General features: G+C 40.9%; 2 protein-coding genes across 4 annotated transcripts; both read left to right on the top strand.

Annotated features, from left to right (window-relative positions):
- The first annotated feature begins 1073 nt into the window (after positions 1–1073).
- zfpl1 (zinc finger protein like 1) lies at positions 1074–7372 on the top strand. 2 transcript variants are annotated; one of them, XM_022745896.1, is made up of 8 exons: positions 1074–1225; positions 3460–3567; positions 3669–3780; positions 3947–4140; positions 4275–4353; positions 5405–5596; positions 5762–5885; positions 5999–7372. In XM_022745896.1, the coding sequence occupies exons 2-8, from the start codon at positions 3466–3468 to the stop codon at positions 6183–6185; spliced, it is 990 nt and encodes a 329-aa protein (XP_022601617.1). In that variant the 5' UTR covers positions 1074–1225; positions 3460–3465; the 3' UTR covers positions 6186–7372. The 2 variants fall into 2 exon arrangements, with proteins under 2 accessions (XP_022601617.1, XP_022601616.1); XM_022745895.1 differs by having other exon boundaries at positions 3455–3567; positions 5999–7371.
- Positions 7373–20180: 12808 nt separating this feature from the next.
- LOC111222164 (peripherin-2-like) lies at positions 20181–25503 on the top strand. Of its 2 annotated transcripts, none has more exons than XM_022745753.1 (5): positions 20181–20258; positions 20582–20809; positions 23599–24029; positions 24154–24400; positions 24740–25503. In XM_022745753.1, the coding sequence occupies exons 2-5, from the start codon at positions 20660–20662 to the stop codon at positions 24950–24952; spliced, it is 1041 nt and encodes a 346-aa protein (XP_022601474.1). In that variant the 5' UTR covers positions 20181–20258; positions 20582–20659; the 3' UTR covers positions 24953–25503. The 2 variants fall into 2 exon arrangements, with proteins under 2 accessions (XP_022601474.1, XP_022601473.1); XM_022745752.1 differs by having other exon boundaries at positions 20182–20300.
- Positions 25504–26904: the final 1401 nt, after the last annotated feature.

Raw genomic sequence — 26904 nt, 5'->3', positions numbered from 1 at the left:
ATCTATTTAAAATATTCACAAATACAGATAGAAGATCAATAATCTATAACTACATTGTCTGCACCGACAGCTTTTGGTGAATAATTGAACCCAGCGTTGTTTGGACTTTTGGAAGCAGCTTTTGGATCTAAGTTTGCGCACCACCTGCTGAGTGAAAACACAAACTGCAGCCTGACACAAACTTACACAAAGGCAGGAGCCCAGCTGAACCAGGAGCTGAACTTCCTCTCATGCTGTCTTTGACGGAAGGGAAAATGTGAATGTTTTACACTTGACGTTTTCATCACTTTGATGCCTCTCCACTGTAATTCAGCACGACACATGTACAAAGAGTATTTTTTTATGCTCCACACTACCTATTGCATTTAGTGGACACTCATGAATTATAGGTTCCTTGTCAGTACTATATGTCTATTCTTGTAGTTCCTTTTGTTGCTGTGGGATCAGTAGATATTTGTTTATTAAAATCTTATTCTTATTAAAAAAAAAGTACATCTGATCAAGTGTTTTAAAAAGCTGTTACCTGTTTTAAAAGACAGGCTTCAGGGCGACATTATCAACACAGAAAATCCTGTAAAAAAAAAAAAAAAAGGCAAAAATGTGTTTTAAAGTCAAATTAAAACCAGATCAACTTCAACTTGTTTTTAATTTCTATGTTGGATTACAATTTATTATATAAATATTTCTATGTCTGAGGGATTACAGTCTTGGGCGGGGAGGAAAGACACAATGTTTTGTTGAACAATACAAAATGAGAAATGAACATTTAGGTCACTTATTATGTATCTAATTAACAAGTTAGTGCATGTCTTGTACAACCTGTTTGGGAGCTGTGAAGAAGAACATCCTCCAGTGCAGTGTGAAGTAATGTGCTTTTATTAAATAAGAGAAGAAGAGAAAAAACAAATAGACTTACGCCGTACATGTTTCTAAAGCCTACACCATATGTCAGACAGTCAAATGTTCCCACTAGAACAATGAATGTCCACGAACATACCCTCCGGCCCAGCAGGGGGCAGACTGCAGCTCCTGGCTCGTGACACAGAGACAAGAAGCGGAAGAGACGTGGCACATAAACAGAGAGAGGAAGGACTCAGCTAGCTGCAGTCAACTTTACTGATGACAGCTTGTGGAGACGCCTTCAGTGGGACCCTGACGGGGAAGCTTAAATGACAGACGGACAACACCTGACACCAACGGGACTTGATTAAAGTCTTTGTGACAGGTAACATGTAGTTATTTGTCACTGGCGTCGGCACTTCCTGAACTCCAGCAGCTAGCTAGTTCAGCTCGCCAACGTCACCTCACCTGACAACTTCCAGCTAAGCTAGCAGCTAATGTTAGCTCAGATAAATGTTGGGATGAAGTGTCGGTGCTGAAACATGAAGTTATACTCGTGACCTGCCGGAAGGTGTGACGTGTGTTGACTTCGTTAAAACGTCACGTTAGGTGCAGGTGAAGAAATACAAATCACGTCACCATGAGTAACATTTACAGCTTGGTGCCATTGTTAAACAGGTAATAATGAAATTGAATGGCATGTTAACCCGATAGCCTGTAGCTATCCATAATATAACGATTATTTAACCAGGAAAATGGCAGTTCTAATACAACATGACAATATAATAGAGGTATTACCACCCTCACCTTGGACTGTCCCATCCATCCTGTCTAATGCTTGTGACATGACAACTGGGAGGGCATCATTAGTAAAGTATGATCAACAAGCCCTTATTAACCTGACCATAAACCTCAGAAAATGTCATTTAATAAGGTTTGGGTCGGAGGTACAAATATGTGAATGGATGTGTGTGTCGCTCCCAGCCTGGCTCTTCAAGTATGTAAATGGTTGAGACATTGACTCCACTGAGACTAAACCTAAAAACAAGCACAACAAGCCCTGCAGGGTCTGCCTGCAAAGTTTAGAAAACACATGTTAAAATGTTTGGTACCACAGGATTTATAAATGGTCCATAAACAGGTTATTCATTTGGTTGTTAACACTTTATAAATCATAAATAAACAATTATAAACAAGTTTCATACATTGATGCAGGCTCACTATTTGGCAACATCAAGTTAATGGATGGTGATGGAGGGAGAATTGCAGAGATGTGAACAGTGGGACAAAGAATGGGTGAGCAGTTCACCAGGTAAAGGAAGGTTCCCACCTGTGTTCTACCTGGATGTTAAAGTCCTAAAGAAGAGACCAACCAGCAGAAAGCATCTCCATGGTAATATCTGATCAACAGCTGTGATTATTATGAGGATGAATCTGGTCATGTGATATGATCATGTGATCTGCCAGATGAAACTTTCTGACCATGAAGTTGCTGACGGTGGTTCATTGTTAGTAACTGAACAAACGTGATGAAGCAGCAGCTACACAGCAGCAGAGACACGTGGGCTCACTATTTGGCAAGCAACAGGTCACTGTTGCCCTTTTTATCCAATGTGTCATAACAGCTTATAAATGATTTATAAAGTGTTAACAAGCTGAATATTAAACTAGTCATACATCTTTTATTAGGTAAGTTGTAAATAGAATAGAAACAAATGTTTTTTAAGAGCATTATTAGTACCGATCATCCACATTTTAAAGTATCTGTGAGGTCACCTGCACAGTTTTATTTAGCCTGATAGAAGTCGTTAGAATAGTCGATAGAAATTGTTATATTTTGATCAAACCTCTCATCTTGTGTTTAGTCTCACTCTGTTCTTTTTCCTCGTGGTCTGTAGGACAGTGTCAGCGTGTAGCCCTCTCATGTTGTTCAGTTTTCCATCAGAAAAGGGACTTTAGTGGCTCATGTGTTTGGAGCCATAATGTGGATCCCTGCTGTGTGTTGAACTTTACTTGCAGATATTTGACCCGACCTCAGCATGCCAAACAAAAATCAGCATCCAGCCCAATATTGCTCGTGGGCTGGGACGTATAATAAACCTGTACGCTCAGGCAACATATATACTATATCATTATAACTAAAATCCAAGGAGATACTAACATAAGAGTGAGCAACACGGCTGAAGTCCTCCAATATATGGAGATTCTGTGGAAAAATCAATCGAGTAACAGACAAGTCTGTATTTGGCTAAACCAGCAAATTATCTTAACTTTAATATAATAATGCAATGATGCATTTCCTTAAGTTTATATTCACAATATGGAGGAAAGTGAGGAATTTGCTTGACTCAAATTGGTCACAAGCGAAACTATGCCCACAGCAGTGTGTCTGGGGAAAGTTCAGGTCGTCAGGAAAAAGGGAAAGTCTTTAGTCAAGAGAAGATTAGCCTCAAGATAAATTGATTAAGTAAAAAACTTTTAATGTCATGTTTTTGCTAGCACTGAAGACACATTATTCTTGCTACTAAACAGGAGGCCAGTCTGTTATGTATAAAATCATCTTGTCGTATGCATCCAACACAAACCTGCAGTTGTTTGTTTGTCATCCAAACAGCACAGGTGGATATGGGTCTCTGCAAGTGCCCGAAGAGAAAGGTGACCAATTTATTCTGCTTCGAACATCGTGTCAATGTGTGCGAGCATTGCCTCGTCTCCAACCACAACAAGGTCAGTGGGTGAACAAGCGTCACATGATGTGTAATTGTGTAAAATTTGTAACATAATGTGTTCACAATAAAACTCTTGTGTTTTCACCTGCTGCCCTTCAGTGTATCGTACAGTCGTATCTGCAGTGGCTGCAGGACAGTGACTACAACCCCAACTGTGCTCTGTGTAATATTCCCCTGACTGCTCAAGACACTGTCAGACTTGTCTGCTACGGTAAGATTATCAAGTTCCTGTTTATTATAAACTCATGGGAATACATGGTCCCCTGTGTCCAGCAGATCCTCTGATGTTTAAACGAGCAGTTCAACTGAACCAACAACAAACACAGTGAAATCCCATCCCTGTTGCCGTGACGTTGAACTGTCTCTGCCATCCACAGATGTCTTCCACTGGGCCTGTCTTAATAACCTGGCATCTCGGCTCCCCCTCCACACGGCTCCAGCTGGATACCAGTGTCCCACCTGTCAGGGTCCAGTGTTTCCCCCCTCCAATCTGGCCAGCCCAATTGCCGATGTGCTGAAAGAACAGCTGTCATCTGTTAACTGGGCTAGAGCTGGTTTAGGGCTGCCGCTGGTAAGGACCTATTATAGTTAAATCGGTCTTCCTGAAAACAAAGCACACATTCAGAGCTGTGCTCTCTCTGCTTGTATTTAAACAGCAGTGCTCAGAGGTAATGTTTCTAACATGATTAAAATGTGATGTGACAGATTGAAGAGCCCATCGGGGTCCTCGAGGAGACCACAGCTAATGATGTCACTGATTATACTGACTGGTCAACATTTGATGGTGAGCCCTAATGTTTACTTTTTTCAACATGTGCATTTCTATCAGGTCTGTTTTGTAGCTGATCACATGGGATTATTTAAGAGGTTCAGTTTATGGTGAAAGTCAACATTGTGCAACATGATCAGATAATGAAACTCTCTTCTTCTGCTGGACGGCAGCAGTAGGGCCTACCCTATAATCATGAATGTGGAGAGGAGGAGTGCTTCCAATACACTGAGCCTTGCCTCCATTACAGCACATAAAGTACTTTCATTACATGTATTGTTATTAGTAAAGTAGGCAGAGGAATAACTAAAGATAACACACACTGGGCAGAGCGAGCAGGAGAGAGGGAGAGGGAGAGGGAGGGAGGGAGGGAGGGAGGGAGAGGGAAAGGGAGGAGGAGAAGAGGGAGAGAAGTCATCCGTAACGAGGCTTTCGTACTAAAACACTATGACCAACTCTACGTCTAAAACAGAGAGAGAGAGTTAGACATGAAGACCTGCCTCTAATAAACGTTCTGTGAAAGTTCTGGAGTTGAAGTAAATAAAGACTAAAGTATTGTGGATCCAGACGGAGGCTGTTGCTCTGTGAGAGAGATAGTCTGTTCTTCATCTGGTGGAGTGCGTCACATTTGGGTTTAGTCCTTTCCCTGGCGGCCCGGGTTCAAGTCCTGTCTGTCACCATTTGCTGCGTCTCTCTCGCTCTCTCTCTCTGTCTCTTCTCTCTCTCTCTCGCTCTCTCTCTTTCTCTCTCTCTCTTCTCTCTTCTCTCTTGCTCTCTCTCTCTCTCTCTCTCTCTCTCTCTCTCTCTCTCTCTCTCACTATGACTGTATTAAAGACAAAAGCCTGAAAAAGTAACTTTAAAAAAACAAAGATAATCTGTCTCTTCTAAACTTCTCTCTTAGTGACCATGTTACAGTAAATCCTGAAATCACAGCTCAGTCTTTGTTGTTCATTAATGTGTTAGTTGATTCTGTCAGACGACCATGTCGCAGTTATAAAATCAGGATATGACTATAGGCGGTCCAGACAGATACTAGGTTTTTACCTGGTCTTGTTTGTTTCCACAGCACAAGAACAAAGTAACATTTACCCCAGCCACTCTTACAACACCAGCCTCACCCCTCCACCAAACTCCATCTCACCCCCAGCACAGGAAGACCTTGGAGGTCTTCGTAAAAATGGGGATCCAAATATGCAGGAGCACGCTGTGATCAACTTCACTACTGCCACCACCAGTGACACAATCACAATACACTCAGGTGAAGCAATGACACGCCCTCTGAGTCCACTCTCTACAGCTTTCTATTTCCTCAAACATTCAGAAGAAAATTCTACGTCAGTTTTATCACACACTGAAGTGCGAACACTGAAGTTTTGCCAACTTTGTTGAAAGAGAAATAAGATTGTTTGTTGTTATTCTCCAGCGTCTTCCCCAAGAAAACTCTACGACACACGGGACGTTGGTCACAGCTCTGTCACACAGATCGACTTTGATGACGACAAGTACCGGCGGCGACCAGCGTTAAGTTGGTTTGCTCGAATTCTCAAGTTAGTATTATGAATTTGAGCTCTTTTATTGCTTTGACACTCTGAATAAATCGCAGTGACATGGTTTTGTGAGCTCTGATTTTTATTTATTTTTCATTTATTCATCTTTTCAGGAACCGCACGGGTGGAAAACGGACTTCCCTGTCCTGGAAACAGCGGGTCTTCATGCTTCTTCTGGTCGGAGTTCTTGGATTCTTTACGTTGATAATCATCATGGCTAAACTTGGACGTGCCTCGGCTGGCTCAGACCCAAATTTAGATCCTCTTCTTAACCCCAACATTCGTGTGGGGAAAAACTGATAACAAGCATTGATTCCTTCTTTTCCTTCTGTGTTACACAACATAGGCTTGTGTAGAACGAGCTGAAGTGGGACTTTCTAATACTCGGTTAGCCCAATAGAGAGAGCTTTGCCCAACTTGAATGGAAAAGAGAGTGGAGGCAGTCCCTGGCTCCATTCGTTTACATCAGGCATTAGAAACATGCCAGACACTGAAAATATCTCACAACATTCAGGAGGTTTCCTGTGATCCAAGCAGAGCAACCTGAAAACTCCAGTGGTGACCAAGGCCTGAAGCGTAGAGACAAAGGATCCAGTTCATGTTGCTTTGAATAGCTATTGACAAAGAGGGGCAATATTTATATTTCCAATTCCAGCTAACACTTGTCAGTGATCTTTTTAAGTTAATTTTTTTTTAAGTTCAGTAGAAACTAAATATACACTGTTGATGTTGAAAGAACATCTTTTGCTGGTAGAATGTCAGAATGTATATGATCAGCAAGGAAACGCTCAGTAACACTTACACAGTCAGAACCTGATTCCACAAGCTGATTTGAACTGAGCGGCCAGAGGTGGCCTTCACAACTGGAATCAAATACCCCACACGTGATTAATACATAACTATTTATGGGTGTGCATTATTTCTGAAATTGAGTGCATTGCTTTTAGATTTGCCATATATACTGTATGTACATTTCCCTGATGTTTTTGACTGTCTATTAAATGGGAATACTACAGAATTTCAGTATTTTAATATTTTTTAAAGTCCATAGATAGTTACCATCATCTAATGCGGTGTACAGGCAAAATTAAGAGTGAAGGATTTCTAAAATGTCGTCTAACCCTTACTCAGACAAATTCTGTTGCCTGTTTCTGATAAAGCAGCTGCTGGTTGTCAGCAGCATTTGGATGCTATCACAGTAAATTGTTGCACTCAAGTGAGAACATTCATGAATAATTTTTCAAAATCACACAAAAAGGCCAAGAAGAGTTACAGCAAGTAAACACTCATTTACTCTCTCAAACAGTGTTTCACTGTGAAAAGACACTATGAAGATTTCTGTCTCCATAATAAAAGTCTGTGTTAACATTGTGAATAAGAAAAACATGCTTCATCTTCATGGGATGGGTTCTGCTTTATAATCATTCATTTGTTGTCAACTTCTTGTTTGTTTTGTGAAATTGCATTCCTATATGCAGAAAAAAAAAGTTATTAAAAGTTCATTGAAAGTTGTGCATAATGTCACATTGTTGTATCCCTGATATAAACAACCTTATAGTAAATAGAAGAATGAACTCTAAAAAGGAGAAGGTGGACACTAGATTCTCCACCTTGTGTCTCCACACTCTGAACTTGAACTCAGACAGTCAGACCAGCTCCTTACAGAAAACCCAATGAGAGGCGTCACTGGTGCCCTGCAGTGGCGCCACAAATATGTTGCGTATCGCTCCCCCTGGTGGTGAATCCAGCTCAGGACGCCTTCCGTGAGGTCCTGTGAGAGTCTGTGAGTTCAGGGCAGGGACAGAGACCAGGGTCAGGTCAGTGGACAGGCTGTTTACAGAAACATCTCTCCTACATCAGTGGCTTTGAAAGGCTGCAGTCCACAGTGAGACTCTACACTGCAGTGCTCTATACACTTGTTTTTCAAAACTAATTTATTATTTATGTGAATGACATTGATGTCAGTGGTTTCAGTTTGAACAATAACTGTATACTGTACTCTGGTATAAGATATTTTGTTCAGGAGTTGTGGCTCAAAATTAAGACCCAACTTAGGAGCCTATTAGAAATATTGTCTTGTTACATAATATCCAGTTAGTTCTCCAGGCTTTCATGTGGATGAATTTTAGATGTTTTGTTTGTGTTGTTATTTAGAGTCAGTTGAAACGTTTTTCTCTCTTTTGCTTTGTGTTTTCTGCCTCCTTTCTGTAACACCAAATTATTGTTGTTTGTGACACTGGGCAACTGGCATTTAAAACCTGCAGATCAATGAATTGATAGCATTATCCAACCTTAAACCCTAACAATACTTCAGTCAGTTTACAATTTAAATTCAAATCCACTAAGAAAACTTTACTTTTTCTATTATATTATTATATCTATTTCTAGCTCCTTCCTTTTTTTGGCAGTGTATGTGTTTGTGCTTCTACACTGCATGTGTGATGCACTACAGCAGGGGATGGCTGCGTGTTGATCTGTTCATAAATCTTTTCTTTACAACGTAACATCCTGATATTCTGTTTATACTTTTGCAAGTGGCCGGAGAGTCACCAAAAACATTCAGTTGGTCAAAGACTCAGTGAGTGACGTTAAGAGACTCTGGATTGTTCAGCTCTGACACTGGCAAATGTTCAATCACCTGACAGAGATGATGGTAACAAGTACATGTAAATGAAAATGTAACAGACTGGGGCCGTTTTTCTGCACATTGCATTTGAATATTGTCACTGTAGGGCAGCTCGAGACTTTGAAAATAAAATGTCAAATGCCATTTTCATTTCCGGATTGTTATAAAATTGCATTTTCATTTTTATTTTGACCCCAAGAGAGCGTGGTGCCATATAAATGAAAATGCGATCGATGTTTTGCATATTGCATTTAAATATTTTCCATTGTAGCAGGTTAAGGCTTTAGTTGTCTAATGCTTTTCTCATTTTCAAATTGTTAGAAAACTGCATTTTAGTTTTTGAATTAACATTTGAATATTGTCCACTGTGCAGCGGGGTATGACTTTGAAAATGAAATGTCAAACAGCTTTTCCATTTTCATTTTAATATGGTCCGAGAATCCTCATACAAGTATGTGAGAATGAAAATGAAAATGCATTTTAATTGTAATATCACATACATACTGTATGTGGAGAATTATGATGCTATTGTGGAATTACAATATCCTATGAATATATATATTGAATATAGTCCCTATAGGCTTCCATTGTATTTCCTCCTCACTAATTTTAAGTCATTTTACCGAAAGCTGTAACAACTAGCTGCATGTGGAAAATGCATTCATTAGTATGTAATTCCACACCAATGACAGTGCGGCAGCGCTCTGGCACAGACGCTGCTGCATTCATTATTGGGCCCATGATGATCTTGATCTTGTGTGATGTAACTCTGTCACACGCTGTCCTTGAGAATCCTCGTATTTCAAGTGTAGATATCTGCAGGCTATTATAAATATTCACCAATACGTCACGCGTTTGCATGTGACTGTCCGTTGCCACCTCTAACTTTCCATTGTGTCTGGCAAACAGTCGCAGCGGCGTAGGTTTGCCATTGATTGTCAGTGGATCTGAGCCATGCAACATTGATGCAGGGAAAGCTGCCGGCGGCCATGAAGATCATACATGATGCCAGATTACAATGAGGCTGACAGATGCTGCACTTGTACAACACAGAGCTGTGGTTTGTATCATCTGATGCGTCTCCTGGAATATAAAATGGTTTCCGCCATGAGTGGTTTAATATAACATTGTGATGTTTCATGGTGTGTAATTGCCTTTGTCACTCTATTGGAGTTCAATTATTTGTCAGTGACTCTGAGTTATGAGATTGCCCATTGGCCTGACATAATAGGGACATCCTGATCAATAACCTGCCACTTTGTAGTTAACATGCGTACTGTAAGCAGCACAGCTCGTCTCTGATCTCATGACAATCGCAGGTGGAAAAATAACCTTTGAGTTGAACTCTTCACATCCGGAGTGATTCGTTTTTTGTACCTTTTTACTTCAAGTTTAAAGCAGTTTTAAGCTCAGCATCATCACAGGAATATTTTCACATTAACAAAACAAGCAGTGACTCATTCTGACATGTGGGAAGTTGTTTTGTGAATATTCTAAAAACATAAGTAATAACAAGAAGATATTACACACACACACACACACACACACACACACACACACACACACACACACACACACACACACACACACACACACACACACACATACACACACACACACACACACTACCATCCCAGTTATATAGAGTTTACCTGACACTTTGGTACAGTGACTCAGATCATAGATATTAAACATAATTTGCAAACAAACCATAAAATGTCTGTAATCCTTGTAGCATTGTCCGAAGATCCCAGAAAAGAACAATTTAAAATTATTTAATTATAATTAATTAATTAATTATGTGCAACAAGCAAGACTCAGGAAGAATATATCATACAAATGTACAATATGCACTGACCATCAGTTTGTAGTTTTGATTTTATAAATGCACAGTACAGTATGTTACTAATCCATGTTGGTATCTTTAAAATAAATGCATTAGCCATCATATACACAGCAGTATGCACTAGAGTTTAATACAGTTCAAAGTAGTTGCGTGTAACAGCTGGCCCCGCTGTCATTGGACGGCACAGGAGTATATATTGATGTGTGACTGTGAGTGTTTCACATGTGCTTCACACTTCAATTACAAGTTGCATCGCAGACAGAGAATCGCTGTGTTTCTGATACAAAGCATCAATGAACAGATCGCCTGTGTCCTTCCTGAGGCTTCTCTGACAACGTAAGTACAGATGTTCACTGTATGGTAGATAAGTTAAAGACAAATATCTGAGATAACGTCTCTGAAACTTCTTTCATTATTCAATGTGTCTTAGTGTGTTTGTAATTTACAAAGCTGCATGTCTGCATGGGACTGCTTTGGAATATTTGCCTTTTTACTGCATGTAGCACTTCATTAAGTATGTTTTGCAAAAATTTACATTTTTTAGTCATACTTTAGTACAAATCAGAAATTATGCACGTTAAAGTGACCAGCAACCATGTCACTGCTGTAGTAAACCAGTATAGCTTTATGAAGAAGTAATTATCAATCATATAATGTAACGACATGTAACGACATTTTCATCATCACTATGTTTTTCTCTAATTTACAACCATAATAGTACGCATTCAAATTTAAATATTTCCATGTTTCTATTTCTGTGGAAGTGTTGTAAATGGATAGAGAAAGAGAAAAATGGCCATAGCAGAGTGAATTATGTAACAAAGTAGTAAAGAAGTACAATATTTCTCCAGGGATCAATATTGTGCCAGTTTCTGAGGGCAGCTCTCAGCCGACGGAGAAACATTTCCACCACAACAACGGAGCTGGAAAAGGTCATAATTCTGAAATGTGTGACCATCAAGAAAAAGACCACAAGCGTGGAAAGGTGGCAAACTCCAAATCTCAACAAATGAAGCACCATCACCAAAACCAAGGCCACCGTCATCAGCACTACCAGCAAAAGTTACATCAGCCAGATGGCAATGACAGCCAAGAGTAAGTCTGGCCTTTCTTTGAGCAACATGACATGCCTGTAATTCATTCATAAAATCTGTGTTTCATTTTTAAATAGACCAAGAGATGTGAACATTCAGTATTTATGTTCCAGTGTGACTTTAATGCCCATGTATTCTTTTGATAGCAGCCACTCAACAGCAGAGGACAGTATTTTCAGTGACCATCACCCGGACCATCGACGCCCATGTGATAATGACAAGATTCATCATCCTCACTCTCACCACCATCACAAGCAAAATCATCGCCATGTTTCTCTTTCAGAAACCTCCTTCAGTTCCCCAACCGGTTCCTCCTCGTCCTCCTCTTCTTCTTCCTCTTCATCAACGTCCTCCTCCTCCCCTTCCTCCTCCTCCTCTTCCTCATCCTCTTCCTTCTCCTCCTCTTCCTCCTCTTCAACGTCTTCCTCCAGCCTGTCCTCTGAGACAAGCAGTGAGTGTTTGGATAGACATCCACTTAGGAAGCCTCAGCATTCACAGTCCTGTACTGACATTTCTGGTAAACGCAGGTACTTTGAGGAAGGAGACGACACAGCCCCTCTGATAGATAAAAGAGGTCATGTAAACAGACTCTCTGCCAAACAGAAACGGGAGAAAGGCAAGTCCTCTCACAGTAGCCCCACCCAGAGCTCCCATAAGAACACACAAAAGATTGCAAGAGGCTCCCGAAATGATGGAAGTTTTCGCAAATCCAAATCAATGGAGGCTCTGACTAGACCCAAAGAAAGAGAAGGACATGGGAATGAAGATGCAAAGGAACAAGAAAGGAGGAAAAGTGAAGCCAAGAAGAATTTGATGAAAGAAAAAATGAAGTTCTCTGCATTCCTTAATGAGATCACCCGGCAGGTGCTGAGCCCGATGAGACTCACCACTCTTGGGGTCACAGATGCTCAAAGACCCTGCAGTCCACGGCAGGCCTCTGCTAGAGCCGGTGCTGTAGAGAGCAGCACTGAGAAGCCCAGACAGCAGAGGAGTCGACCTGCCAGCGCAGACTCAGTCACCTCCAGCAAGCACTCCCACACCAGCCGGCACTCTGCTCGACTCTCTCACTCCAGATCCTTCCATCACCACAGTCACCACTCTGTAGACTCAGCTGCTCACATGCACCATAAGGCCAAAAGCTGCACTGACATCAGCTGTTTGAAAGGTCGTCACTCACGATCTCAAACTCCTCAGCGTCACTCCCACTCGTCTTCTTATAAGCACTCCCGCCGTCACCAAGAAGACCACACTTCTAGCCACCATCATCTTCACCATGAAGACTGTGATAGCCCAGGTCATCAGCATCACCACAGAGACCACCACAACACAAGTCATCACCATCACCATGGACACCACCATCATCACAGAGATCACCATAGCCCCACTTATCCCCATGGTGACCACCACAACAGAAGCCACCATAGCACATCCCATCACCATCATCATGGAGATCGCCACAGCCCAACTCACCACCATGGTGAGCACCACAGTGCAACTCATCATCATCACCATGGAGACCACCATGACCATGCTCATCACCACCACCATGGAGACCACCATGGCCATGCTCATCCCCATGGAGATGACCATGTCACAACTCATCATCATCACCATGGAGACCCAAGTCATCATCGTGAAGGTCACCACACACCAACACACCACCATGGAGACCTTCACAGTTCAGGTCACCACACACCAACACACCACCATGGAGACCTTCACAGTTCAGGTCACCATCACCATAGCAACCATCCAGACAGTGAATGCCCTACTACACCACGTCACCACAGACACCACAGCCTATCCAGTGACCATGGAGAGCATCACAGCCCAACACATCGGCATCACCATAGAGACCACCGCAGCTCACAACATCACCGTCACCATGGAGACCACCACAGTGAAGGTCATCAGCATCACCATGGAGACCACCACAGTCCAGGCCATCACCATCACCATGGAGATCACCACAGTGAATCTCATCACCATCACCATGGAGACCACCACAGTGAATCTCATCAGCATCACCATGGAGATCACCACAGTCCAGGCCATCACCATCACCATGGAGACCACCATAGGCCAGGCCATCACCATCACCATGGAGACCACCACAGTCCAGGCCATCATCACCACCATGGAGACCACCACAGTCCAGGCCATCACCATCACCATGGAGACCACCATGGTGAATCACATCAGCATCACCATGGAGACCACCACAGTGAGTCTCATGAACATCACCATGGAGACCACCACAGTGATGAACATCACCATGGAAACCAACACAGTGAATCTCATCAGCATCACCGTGGAGACCACCACAGTCCAAGCCATCACCATGGAGACCACCACAGTGAATCTCATCAGCATCACCATGGAGACCACCACAGTCCAAGCCATCACCATGGAGACCACCACAGTGACATTCATGAACATCACCATGGAGACAACCACAGTCCAAGCAATCACCAAGGAGACCACCACAGTGACATTCATGAACATCACCATGGACACCACCACAGTGATGTTCATGAACATCAACATGCAGACAACCACAGTCCAAGCAATCACCATCACCATGGAGACCACCACAGTGAAATTCATGAACATCAACATGGAGACCACCACAGTCCAGGCCATCACCATCACCATGGAGACCACCACAGTGAAATTCATGAACATCAACATGGAGACCACCACAGTCCAGGCCATCACCATCACCATGGAGAGGACTTCATGAACATCAACATGAAGACCACCACAGTCCAGGCCATCACCATCCACCTGGAGACCACCACAGTGGACTTCATCACCATCACCATGGAGACCACCACAGTCCTGGCCATCACCATCACCATGGAGACCACCACAGTCCAAGCCATCACCATCACCATCACCATGGAGACCACCACAGTCCAAGCCATCACCATCACCATGGTGACCACCACAGTACAGACCATCAGCATCACCATGGAGATTACTTTAATACAAACCATCACTCCAAAAACAATGATCTCGACCATGACAACCACCATACTCATATGAAGGGACATTCTGCTGGAAGTCCACCTTCACACAGGAAGCCAGAGTCTCTGTCCAGCAAGGCCGATTCCCCCAGGAACACTAGCAGCCCCTCCAGTCAGGACGAGGAACAGACGAGCTTCACTGACTCATCTTTACATAAAGTATGGCATTACTTTTCAAGACTGTACTCTTCCATGAAATCCCCTATCACACTATGTTCATTAAGAAATTATTGGCAGGTCAATAGTTGCCCGTGTCTCATTAACAGGTTATGCAACAATGTTCCACTCATTTGTTTGCCTATTGATTTGGGCACCAGTGTTCATGCCACTGTGGACAATAGATTAGTTATTACTGAACGATAGATTAGTTATCATGCACACACTAATGGTCATCAAATTGACATTGCCAATTACTGCTCTTTGTTCGTCTCTCATTTTTCAGCTAATTTCTTTCACTTCATTTGTTGTGCATCATAATAAATAGTATATATTTATTTCTGAATTAATTTCTGAATGTAATTTTTCTTGTGAAACTCACTTTGTTTTGTTCTTGAATACAGGAAAAGACTCATGAGCTGGGTAGAATCATGTAAGTGTGATGTAATTCTGTTGGTTATATTAACTGGTAAAAGTCATTGTCCAAGTGGCAGCCATGACAGTGATCAGTGTATAGACTGACTGGCTCAAAACTACTTTGGATGTGAACATCACAGAAAACACTGGCCTGAGTCTTTGTCAAAAATATGAAAGAATTTATCATTAAATACATGAATTAAAAGCTTGTGAAGATTGTCTCACTTTGTCTTTTTGTGTGTCCATCCTGATAGGATACTACAGGAGAAGAATGAAGGTCTGCATCAAAGTTTGCTGAAGACAGCAGTGAGGATGGAGTGTTTAGGGGAGGAATTCATGAGCAGCCAAAAGGTTTTGGAGACAGAGCTTCAGAGGACACGTATGGAGCTCAGCAACCTCACAGAGCGGTTTAAGAGGTAAAGGATGCAGTTTTACACTGAAGATGATCTACTATCTGTTATTTAAGCTCATGCAATGTGAGATATTGTGTGTACACTGCAATACGCCATACTATTGTTGAATAACTTCCCTCTCTCTCTTTGACTGCCTTATTTTAGACTACATGATAACTGCTCCTCCACACAACAGACCAATAATTTTCTACAGCAAAGACTTCACTCTGTGGTGAGATCACTGGTATTTCTATGTTTCTTGCACATAAACTACAAACCAGTTCCTCGATTATTAAAACATTAATATGAATAGAAACTAGTTGTGACACACGTAGGAGCCTTTTTCTACCGAGTTATTAAGGATGGTTTAAAGTTATTTAACTGCAACATATTAAAGTCCCAAAACTTCCTGAAAGTTTATCTGTGATAACTATTCCTGTTCTTTCTGTGTCAGGCTCAGAGTATGGAAGGAGAACGTGAGAGGTTGAATCAGCGTATTTCAGTGCTGACAGAGCAGCTCGCCGATTCAAAATTTGCCAACAGCGTGGAAACATTCAATGTAAGATCTTTACCTTTGTTTGAGTTATGGCCAGACAGTGGCTGCACCAACACATTCAATGCAAACACATTCAGGGGAGGAAAACCAGAAAACACAGACTCAAAAATCTCCTGGTATTCCTGATGATTTCTGTACATGCAGCATTCAGTATTAAAACCTCTTCTATATTATTTTGATTTAATCAATAAACTGATCAATTTGTGACCTTAGGTAACATCAATCCTGCACAAAACCAACCTCCATTTTCAGTCCGATGACACCATTAATCAGGTGGTTCTCCCCATTGCTCCCCCTCCGGCTCAGTTCATGGACAGCCAGAACTATGGAAAGGCTAAGGCCGGCAGTCAGGAGCAGTCCCTGGGGTCGGTTCCAGAGGAGGAGGAGTCTGACTGGTCAGAGCTGGGAGAGGAGACCCCTCGATTTATACTGACAGGATCAAACAGAGGTCAAACATGGAGATTCCAGGAGGGAGACATGGACAAAGACAGCGAGTCCGGGGGCGAGGAAACTGTCAGACGACACTCTGCACGACCACGGCAGATACCTCATCTCCAGTTCACCATCCACAATGAGATGCTACCGGCACCCCAGACCAGTGCTTGCCCCTCTGGCTTCAAGAGTCTGTCAGATGACATGACAGGTGAGGGAACTTACAGGATCACCTCAAGTCCAAACCTCGGCTCTTCCATCCTGATCCGGTCAGCTAGCCTGGAGGAAATTCCTCTGGCACGCCATCACATGCAAAAGGAGCTGAGAGGCACGGAGGCCATGATGGACCTCCACCACCCAGGGGATGAAGCTATCGGGGATTTAGATAATGAGATCATTCATCACTGGAGAACAAGCAACGACAGGGAGGCAGGTATTGGCAGGCCGATGGAAAGCAGGACGTCAGACGCAGACAGCAGCCTGGCCAGCCTGCAGTCAGCTGAACAGATGCTCAACCACTTCATACGTGAACCACAGTCCGGTGAAGGAAAAGGGCATGGCAGGGCTGAGATGCACGGCTGGACTGGAGGGATCCCAGACGAGGTGTTGAAAGGGGAGCGAACACAGCTGTGACAGCAACATGAGTGCACTGTTTCCTGTGTCTGAAAACATGATTTACTGTGACCTTTTTTTTACCTGGGAAAGGTCAATGAAGCTCTTTTTCCGTGACTCACTAATTTACATGTGTTTTGAGGAGACTTAGTGTTTGAATTCAAACTGTAAGACTTACAGGATTTACCCTTTTCAGGCTGCACACTGAGCTCCTTCCTTTGTTTCTCATTAAAAATCCACACTAAAATGAATAATCACATTAAAAATATTCAACTCACACTCTCACTTTCAACCAAACCTATAAAAAAGTTTTCATCAGTACAACCAACATCTGCTAAGTGGCATCGGAGGCAAATGAATAATATATGTATTTAAACATAAACAATATTTTTCTCTACATTGAAACATCCTCTACAGTTGTTTAGATTTGGTCATTTAATGGTAAAATGTCATTTTACCATATGTATTGTATGTATATATATATATATATATATAATATGTATTTTTGTTCTATAGATGCAGATATAGGCATTTTCTTTCCTGTTCTTTCATCTCTGCTGAAAAAAAGTAGTTGTTCAGTTTATCCTTTTGCTTTATTCTATGAAACATTATGGATTCAGTACTTCTTGTGTAGGTAGCCACAATAATGTATTTGAAGTTATTGTCTAACACTGTTCACTCCTAATGTTCAGCAGCATGTAAAAACATCCTCAAAGACTTCAGTGTTTTTCTGTTAATCAATGTTCCTGTTCTAAAAGGTGGTGTGAGTAGTTATAGTTATAGTAACACATATGTATACTTACAAATACAGCTATGTCATAGCTTTAAATACTATATATGTGTATATGCAAAAATATTGTCCTGTCATGCAAAACATTTATTCCCTCTACAATAATTAACCTGCCAAGTGAAACGCTTGTAAATGAATAAATTCTACAAGCTTGTGTAAATGTCACCCATGTAACTCTGTCCATGTAACATCTAATAAACCAAATTAAAAAACAATGAGACATAAATTCAGCTGTCTACGTTTCATTTCTGGTCGAGGTGGTAATTGTGATGGTAGTGGTAGTGGGATGTCAGGACTTTTTGTATCCTCAGGGCAGGATTTTATCCCGGTTTCAGAGCTCTTAATTTTTAACTCGTATGTTTTATAGAACTGGACAATGGACAGGAATCAATTCACATATTATTGTTGAAATACAGTTGATAAGTAAGTGTAAGTGAATTCTTAGCCAAGTTAGCAGCAGCTCTGTGGAAGGAGAGGTTTAGTCTTAGAGTCTGTCCAGACTGAAGTAGTATCTCAAAAACTAGTGTATGGAGGAAAATGAAATATTTATTCATGGAGCCAAGAGGATGAACCTAAGGACACTGATGATCCCCTGACTTTTGATCCAGCGCCACCACGACAATCACATTCTTAGTTTGTGTTGTTATTGCTATTGCTACATAGCTAGCCTTAGCATTAACAGCTGTTCACTTACCAGTCTTACCAAGAGCCTCAGCCATTGTTGGATTTACAGTACAAGAGGTTGTAGTTCGTCCTCTGAGCAGCTACTTCTTCAGGGCGGACTGGAAGCTACAGTGACTCTGCATCGGAAAGTGACACAATTGGCTAACCAGGCTGGGTCTAGCTGGTTAGCATGCTAACTCCAGTAGAAAAAAAAAGAAGTGAAAGAAATAGAATCAAAACAAGAGGGTTGCTTTCCACAGCTGGAGACAGCTGTTGTTGAGTAAAGGACTGAGGTTTGATGCTGAACTCACAATGTTTCTTCTAGACTGGTAAGTTAACAGTTGTTAATGCTAATGTTAGCTATGTAACAATAGCAAAACTTACACATAGCTCCTGTAAAAAAAAATGTCTCAAAAACTATTGAACAGATGACGATTACATTTGGTCCAGAGATTCATGCTCTCCTCAGGATGAACTGAAATAACTCTGGTGATACTCTAACCTCTGATCCATCACCATCACGTCAAAAATGAACTGGTAACTGAACTGTTGACCCAACACCTGCAAAACTAACGATGTTTCCACCAGCCACAGGTTTACTTTTTATTTAATGCTAATTAGCAAATATTAGCATGCTAACACACATGCTAAAATTATACCTGCTAAACGTGAGCATGTTAGCATTGTCATTGTAACAGCAAGGCTGTTCAGCCTCACATCTGCTAGCATGGCTGTAACATTGCAGTCTTGTTTGTGTTTGAACTGTTTTAAAAATGGACAGATTTCATTCTATCCATACTACAGAATGCTTACAATGCAATTTTGCTTCTTATTATATTACATGAAATGATTGCAATGTTCAAGTACGACAGATCAACTTTCTTCTGTTTGGGTGATTAGAAGCTGTGGCGAGTTAGATCAAGTCTAGATCTATGAGTATATGAAATAAAGTGACTATGCTGAATCACCATCGTCACTGACCCCTCACGGGTGACTGAGAGCCCTGTTTTCAGCTCAGCATCAGTCATTTCATATTTTTGAAATGACCCTGCTTCTACCAGATGAAAGAGCCTCTTCATGCTGTTTTGGTTCTGCCTGAAACTTATTTAACTTTTGCAGACAGCTCAACCTTCTGATGAGCAGGCACCAAAGAGAGAGTTATATTTATCCCTCTGAGCTCCTCATGGGTATTATAAGATAATAAACTCTTATTCTCTCTTCCACCACACATTCATGTCCACCTTGGCTGAAGAGATACACTTCCTAATGTAATTCACTGACCATAGACATTAATATTGTTTCAACTTTTTCAACTTTCAACTTTCAACTCTTCCTTCAAAATTCACACATAGCAGAGATGGGAAAAAAATAAAATGTTTGAAAATGAATTATTCTGAAACTTCTGAAACAAAATTCTTGATTTATTAAAATACACGTCTCTTTTTTTTTGTCTATTTGTCTTTTAATATCATATTCATTCCAGTTTACTTGTGTATTTGATGTAGGGTCATGAGGATATGTGTTACACAGTTAATGCATTATGATAACATCCATCTCCCTGTCAGGTTCAATTTGGTTTGTCATCCATGTCCCTCTGTGTGAGTGATGGGTGCTGAGCTGACAATGGCCTGGATTCACAGACCACTTTAATAGGATAGGTAGGCATTAGAGGTAAGACTCTCCCAGCATCCAGGTGCACCAAATCCAGTGTGCCAAATCCACTGTGTGGCACACTGGACGGTACACAGTGGTCGGTGGAGGTAACTGGACTTTTTTCAGCACTTTCTGGGGAGAAAAATAAGGTGAATTTTGATGCACTGATGTGTGTTCAGTTGGAGACGCACCAGTTGGGATATAAAGTTTTAACATTTTATCCTCCAAGGATTTTGAGCTAACTTCTCTTGACTTTTTTTTGAGAAAAAAGTTTTTTTTTTTCTCACAAAGTTATCATCAATGTGTTTTTAATTGCGCTTGCACTGTTGCTACCAATCTATTTTCCAAATTCCGTGTTGTATTTCAGTTTTGTCATCTTCAGCTCTGAGCCTTTGGAGTCCTGCCTCTCACCTCTTCTCCTCTCTCACAGACGAAACACAGCATCGTCCCTCGTTACCTCGCCGCTCTCCTTCCCCTATTCCCCCGGTAACACTCCTTCTCTGCAACCATGGTGGTGATGAAGATGAAGTTCCCCTTTCAGAAAAGGGTGAAGCTAGCCCAGGGACTGTGGCTCCTCTCCTGGTTTGCCACAGTGGCCGGGGCCATAACCTTCACCCTGGGGTGCATCCTTAAGACGGAGCTCCGCAGGAGGGCAGAGGTACTTTTTAAAATTTAAATGCTTAGTGCTTAATGCTTACTTCATATTTCTAAAGCTTTGTAGTGATTGACTTTTCTTTTACATTTTAGTTACCAAAAATTGTAATTATTGTTAAAGTGTGATTAAATAAAATGGGTGATGTGTAATTCTCAGTGTAACAGAGACTATGTGTTGGAACGTGTGGTCCAACTGTCTCATACTCAAAACTCAGCAGCCACATTCAGGGCCAACTGCAGTAAGTGATTAAAAACTAATTCGTGATTTACATGAATGACATCAAGAACATCTTAATGCTATCTGTCATTTTGGGAGAAAACTTGAAAATGAGACGTTTCTTGAAAGGATAAAATAAATCTGATACCATCAAAGAAATATCCTTGTTAAGTGGAGATCAATGAGAGATAGATAGACCTGTGACCCACTTTAGATCCTGACTCATCATTTAATAAACCAGGCTCTGTCAGTCTTAATCATGCTAATCCCCTATTGAAGCCTGTCATTACAACTTTGCATTATTAACAAAACTACACAATTTTATCTTATTTGGATGTTTTTCCTTCCCAGATTGAAATAGTTTGAACAATTTCATTTTCAGCCTTAAAAACATATTTCATTTTTAAACATGTTATCATATTTTTTTAAAAGTACCGACATATAATTTTCCAGTGATTAAGAATGTTTGTGACAAGAAGGGACGTGTGTCAGGCCGAGACTCAAAGCAGGACTCAGATGCAGAGATTTTAGATAACAAAAGGCTTTTATTGAATTCACCGGAGACCTCGGACCGAGTGACAAACAAATGGCTATAAACAAAACTAGACACTAAACTCCTGACTCATTGAAGAAACAATAAACACTTCAAGAGGAGGGAAAATAACTCATCAAAAAAGAAACAAATAAACACAAAACGCTCCGTATGGAGGAAAAATCTGCCTATATAAAATAATTTGGCTACAAACAAAAAATCACTCTTAAAGAGGAAAAAACCAAGGACTATGAATCTAAATTATGGCAAGAAATAAACAAAAAAATCACTCTCTAACGAGGAAAAACAAAGGGCTATGAATCTAAGCTATGGTAAAAAAAATTTACAAACAAAAAATCACTCTTGAACGAGGAAAACGAAGGGCTATGAACTTTAGCTAAGGAAAAAATTACAAACAAAAAATCACTCTTCACGAGGTACATACGACTTACTATGGCGATTACTATGGCGATTACTATGGCTGTGGACATGGACCAAGGCTCTGGTGCAGGACAAGGACGATGACACTCTGGCACAAGACAAGGGGAACACAGACTATTTAAACACATGGAGGGAAATAGGGGACAGGTGGAAACACTTAGGGCAATCAGACTGAGACACATGAGGAAGGGCAAGTGACCTGAAACGAGAGGAGAATTACTTTTCAAAATAAAACAGGAAATGACAGGACAAAACAAACCCAAGACAAGACAACCTCACCACGGTGTGACAACGTGGTCTATTTCGATGGTTAAATCCTTTGATAGCAGTAGCTGGGGTTATGACAGTATTCTGTTTACACACTTTAATGGTTTTAAAAAATTCAAATGAATGTGTGCATATTATGAAGAAGAAAATGAAAAATGAAATGAAACATCAAAAGAAAATGAAAGACATACGCAATAAATAAATAAACTACAGAATTTATGAGGTTTACAAAAGTGATATCATATCATGCCACAATATTTCTTACACCATCATTTTGCTCCAAAGTAAAATCAATGTCATCAGTGTTACTGAATGTGAGACATCTATACAACTCCACCATATTCTGGATGCCCCCCCAACCACCACACATACACACACACACACGCACTCACACACACACACACGCACGCACGCACACACACACACACACACACACACACACACACACACACACACACACACACACACACACACACACACAAAAAGAAAATGTGAGCTTTCTATTTCCTTTTAACTCAAATCAACTACTTTAACTGTCAGCTGCTCTGTGAATTTCCAGACTTCGGTCTTATACAAAGATCTTCTGCATAAATCAATGAAATGTGCCTCGTTTCCCAAAACAGCCTCAAAAAATATACGACACTGCACATCCTGTTCAAGCTGCTCACTCATTTCCTGTTGAGTATATAATCATCAGTCCATGTTATCTTTTTCAGTTCTGCAATTTTAATAACGCAGGAACCAGAACCTAAAAACAGTCTTGTATACCAGAACATCGCAGTGCAATAGCACATTTAACAGGGGACAGAACATAACTGCATGTCTTTTAGTTTATGTGCTTGTTTTTCACTCTCCTCCAACAACAGCTTCAGGTGCTCAATAGCCTCTGATTAAACTGAATGCTCTAATCATGAGTATTTGTGTCTGACTGTGATGCTGAGAATGAAAATGATTAAATCAGGAAATCTTCCACAAATAAATGAAGGGCTATTTTTTTTACAAAACAGCAAACACAAACAACTTTTGAGCCTTTCAGAGTTCATCAACACACATATTGTGGTCAAACATTGTTCAGACCCACAGAGCATTAACTTTCCATCTACGTTTAAAATTGCAGCCATAGAAAAAGACTCAATTACCAAAGTTTAGATGTTAAAATAAATTTTGAATTTTCAGATGATTTCAGGCAAACACGTTTCTTCTGTCAGGTGTTAAAACAGCATCTTCACATGTTTATTGACAGATTGTCCATCATTTTTAACAAGATACTTTCTGATGTATTTTTCCATCTCAAACAAACTCATATTGATTATATTACTGTGTCACATACTTACAGGTGATGGATAACTCAGACATACATGTTGTCCCCAACACCCTCATGATAGTTGGTCTGGCCTCCTTGGGTATCAACTACTTTGCTTCAAAGATCTGTCAGGATGCCCTGGACGCCGGGCGGTTTCCTCGCTGGAAGACCCTCTTGAAGCCCTACTTTGCCGTCTCTTGTTTCTTCACTGTCCTCATGCTGCTGGCTGTCATCATGAGCTATGCGATGAAGGGCAGTCTGGAGTCTTCTCTGAAGGGTGGCTTGAGGAACGGCATCCGCTTCTACAAGGACACAGACACCCCGGGCCGCTGCTTCCAGAAACAGAACATCGATCGCCTGCAGATGGAGTTTCAGTGCTGTGGAAACAGTGACTTCAGGGACTGGTTTGAGGTCCAGTGGATCAGCAACCGCTACCTTGATTTCAGCACCAAGGAAGTGAAAAAGTAAGTTGTGGAAAAATGTCAGGAGTGAGTTTCACATCAGTGAATGTAGGTGGAAAGAGGAGGACATCTAGTAACAGTGCTGTGTTTACAGATTTAAACTGACACGTTTCCTTTGTTTCCTTAGCCGCATCAAGAGCAACGTGGATGGCCGTTACTTGGTAGACGGTGTCCCGTTCAGTTGCTGCAACCCCAGCTCTCCACGGCCATGCATCCAGTATCAACTCACCAACAACTCAGCTCATTACAACTATGAATACCAGACTGAGGAGCTCAACATCTACCTCCGAGGCTGCAGAGAGGCCCTGGTCAACTACTACATGGGTCTGATGAACACCATTGGTGCTGGAGTGTTGTCAGTCTTCCTCTTACAGGTAAACTACCAGAAGAATTATAGCGTCCCACAATGGCTTCAGTCAGGGTTTGTGATACTAAGGTGTGCTTTGTATCTGTATTAAAAGTGGTTCTTTAAGGATTGGTACAGCTGCAAAGAGGTTATAAAAACATGAACAAGGATGAATTAATATCATACATTTAACAATGTGTAATGTGTCAACAATAAAATTCCTGCAGCTGTATGATTCAAACATATCAGCAATGAGATTATACAGTATCCATCCATCACACATCTGTTTGCTCGTCCTCATGCACTGTGATGGATGCTGCTCTACATCTGACTCGCTCCCTCATTTCTCCGCCTTCCTCCCTCCCAGGGTTCTGTGCTGGTAAGCTTGCGGTTCCTGCAGACCGCCATGGAGGCGGTGACAGGGGAGGAAAACACAGAAATGGAGACAGAGGGTTACCTGCTGGAGAAAAGCGTGAAAGAAACCGTCATGGAGTACCTCGACCCGGTGCTGAAGTTCCTCCTGCTCACAAACCAGGTGGAGGAGGGCACTACTGCAGCGGCCGCCCCAGCTACCACCTAAATTACATAGGATGTACACACATGTAAATAATTTTTACACAGAGAGGGCAGCGACGAGTGATCATTTAAATTGGAGAAGAGAACATGAAACACAGATTTGTATGAATTTCACAGATTTAGGGATAGTATTTTTTATTGCCAGATGACCCTCACATGTAAAGTAAATGTTGACTTTATTACTGTACTTGCCCATTCAAATTCCATGTGCTGAACTGATCCCTTCTCTGTAAACCACATCCCGCATAACACCAGAGAAGATACCCACAGACGTTATTGTAAACCCACAATTTCTACAATTTTTGAGATACTTGTTGGTACTCCTTAATATGAATAATACGCTAAAAATCATTGAGCACATTCTTCATTTTTTATCATTTCACAGTTTTATTTTTTCTGTCATTTACGTGAATGATAAACCCTTTATTGTTACATTTGTTTACAGTTCCACAAATACACAAAGTCACTCCATTTCTTTTGAATGTGATGTGCATTGCTAATTTCATTCTTACAGTAATTGTCTGTGTAAAAAGCAATAAAACAATCATCAATCTATCACTTGATAAACAGTAATTCATGAGGGATGAGGCAAAAAATGTTTTTTTGGTCCTACAAAGACAAGGATGTAAAGCTGACTGTAGAGAGACATGAGGCACAATGCTCTGCCTTGCATCAGGACTATGACATAATGTAACAGACAACTTATTAAAGTTTGAAGTTACTAATTGTTTCATGGAGTGGAGTCACTCGTTCCCTCTCTTTCTAATGTAAATACAATACATGCAGACATTAATATACTTCATGTCTCCCTCCATAACAGGAGCTCTAAGATTCTCCCTGCCAGTGAAAGGAATAGGATTAAGAGGATTGATGAATCGATGTCAGTAATGCAGTGAAAGCCATCAAGTGTGTCCTCTGTTATCTCACCTTTGTTAAAGCTGTTAATCCCATTTGTTAATACTCAGCCTGCTGCGATTGCAGTTAGACACCTGCGTCAGGTGGATGTAAGATGCAGAGTGAACCATGCGAAGACTTTGTCTGCTTATAAAAGTCTAAAATATTAATAATAATAATAATAATGATAATAATAACAATAACAACAATAATATTGACATTGATCAAATTGAGATCTAACTTTTCAAATGCAGCTATACTGTAAAGAGTTTGTGATGTGGCAGCTCGTTGGGTCATCGATGGAGTTTTCTGATTTTGCCACAAAAAAAGAAAAATATCTAAACACTCTAATGCTTTTTTCCCTTTAATTTTTCCCAGGATAGTTAATTAAATATGAAAGAAAGCTACACTCTCTTTATTACCAGAAACAAACATTTGGTTCATCCCAGGAATCTATTTGTAATGTCAACCCCATATGAAAAGTTTTATTAAAAGCCCCTTTAAAAACAAGACTGTGTACTGAGTGATTCTCTGGATCACCTCTGACTGAAAGCAACAAGAGTTTCACATATAGGGTTTGTAATTGCAAAAGAACCAGACTGTATGACTCGCACTGATTTTGTCTTTTTTTGAAGCCTCTATAGCTGTCTAATATTTACATCAAATAATTTGATTATGATGTATATTGTGATTCAAGTCATTCATTACACTTGATGGACAAATTTGCAGGTTATGAACCTGTTGATCACTACAAGTTCTATCACTACAGTAACACAACGTCAGACCCACTGTAAGTCAGGACCATGCAATGAATATTAGTTTTGTGAAGGTTATTTAAAATTTTTGTTGAGACTGTGTTGATTAGTCTTTTTGTATTAGAGTGATATGATATTTTGTCCAGCAGGGTGACAAAACAAACAAAGAAATATGGTACAACAATACCCAGTCCACATGCTTCTAACATGATACCAAGGAAATGCTGCATGACTTAATGAGCTAAAATGTATTACAGTGTAAGAAAGCATAAAGCATAACGTAATTCCACAGCCAGACAGAGAAAGA

This window comes from Seriola dumerili, unplaced genomic scaffold (assembly GCF_002260705.1).
Source record: "Seriola dumerili isolate Sdu_G_001 unplaced genomic scaffold, Sdu_1.0 BDQW01000091.1, whole genome shotgun sequence".
NCBI classification, from domain to species: domain Eukaryota; kingdom Metazoa; phylum Chordata; class Actinopteri; order Carangiformes; family Carangidae; genus Seriola; species Seriola dumerili.
Note: the sequence above shows the minus strand (reverse complement) of the source record. Positions and strands in the feature narration are given on the sequence as shown.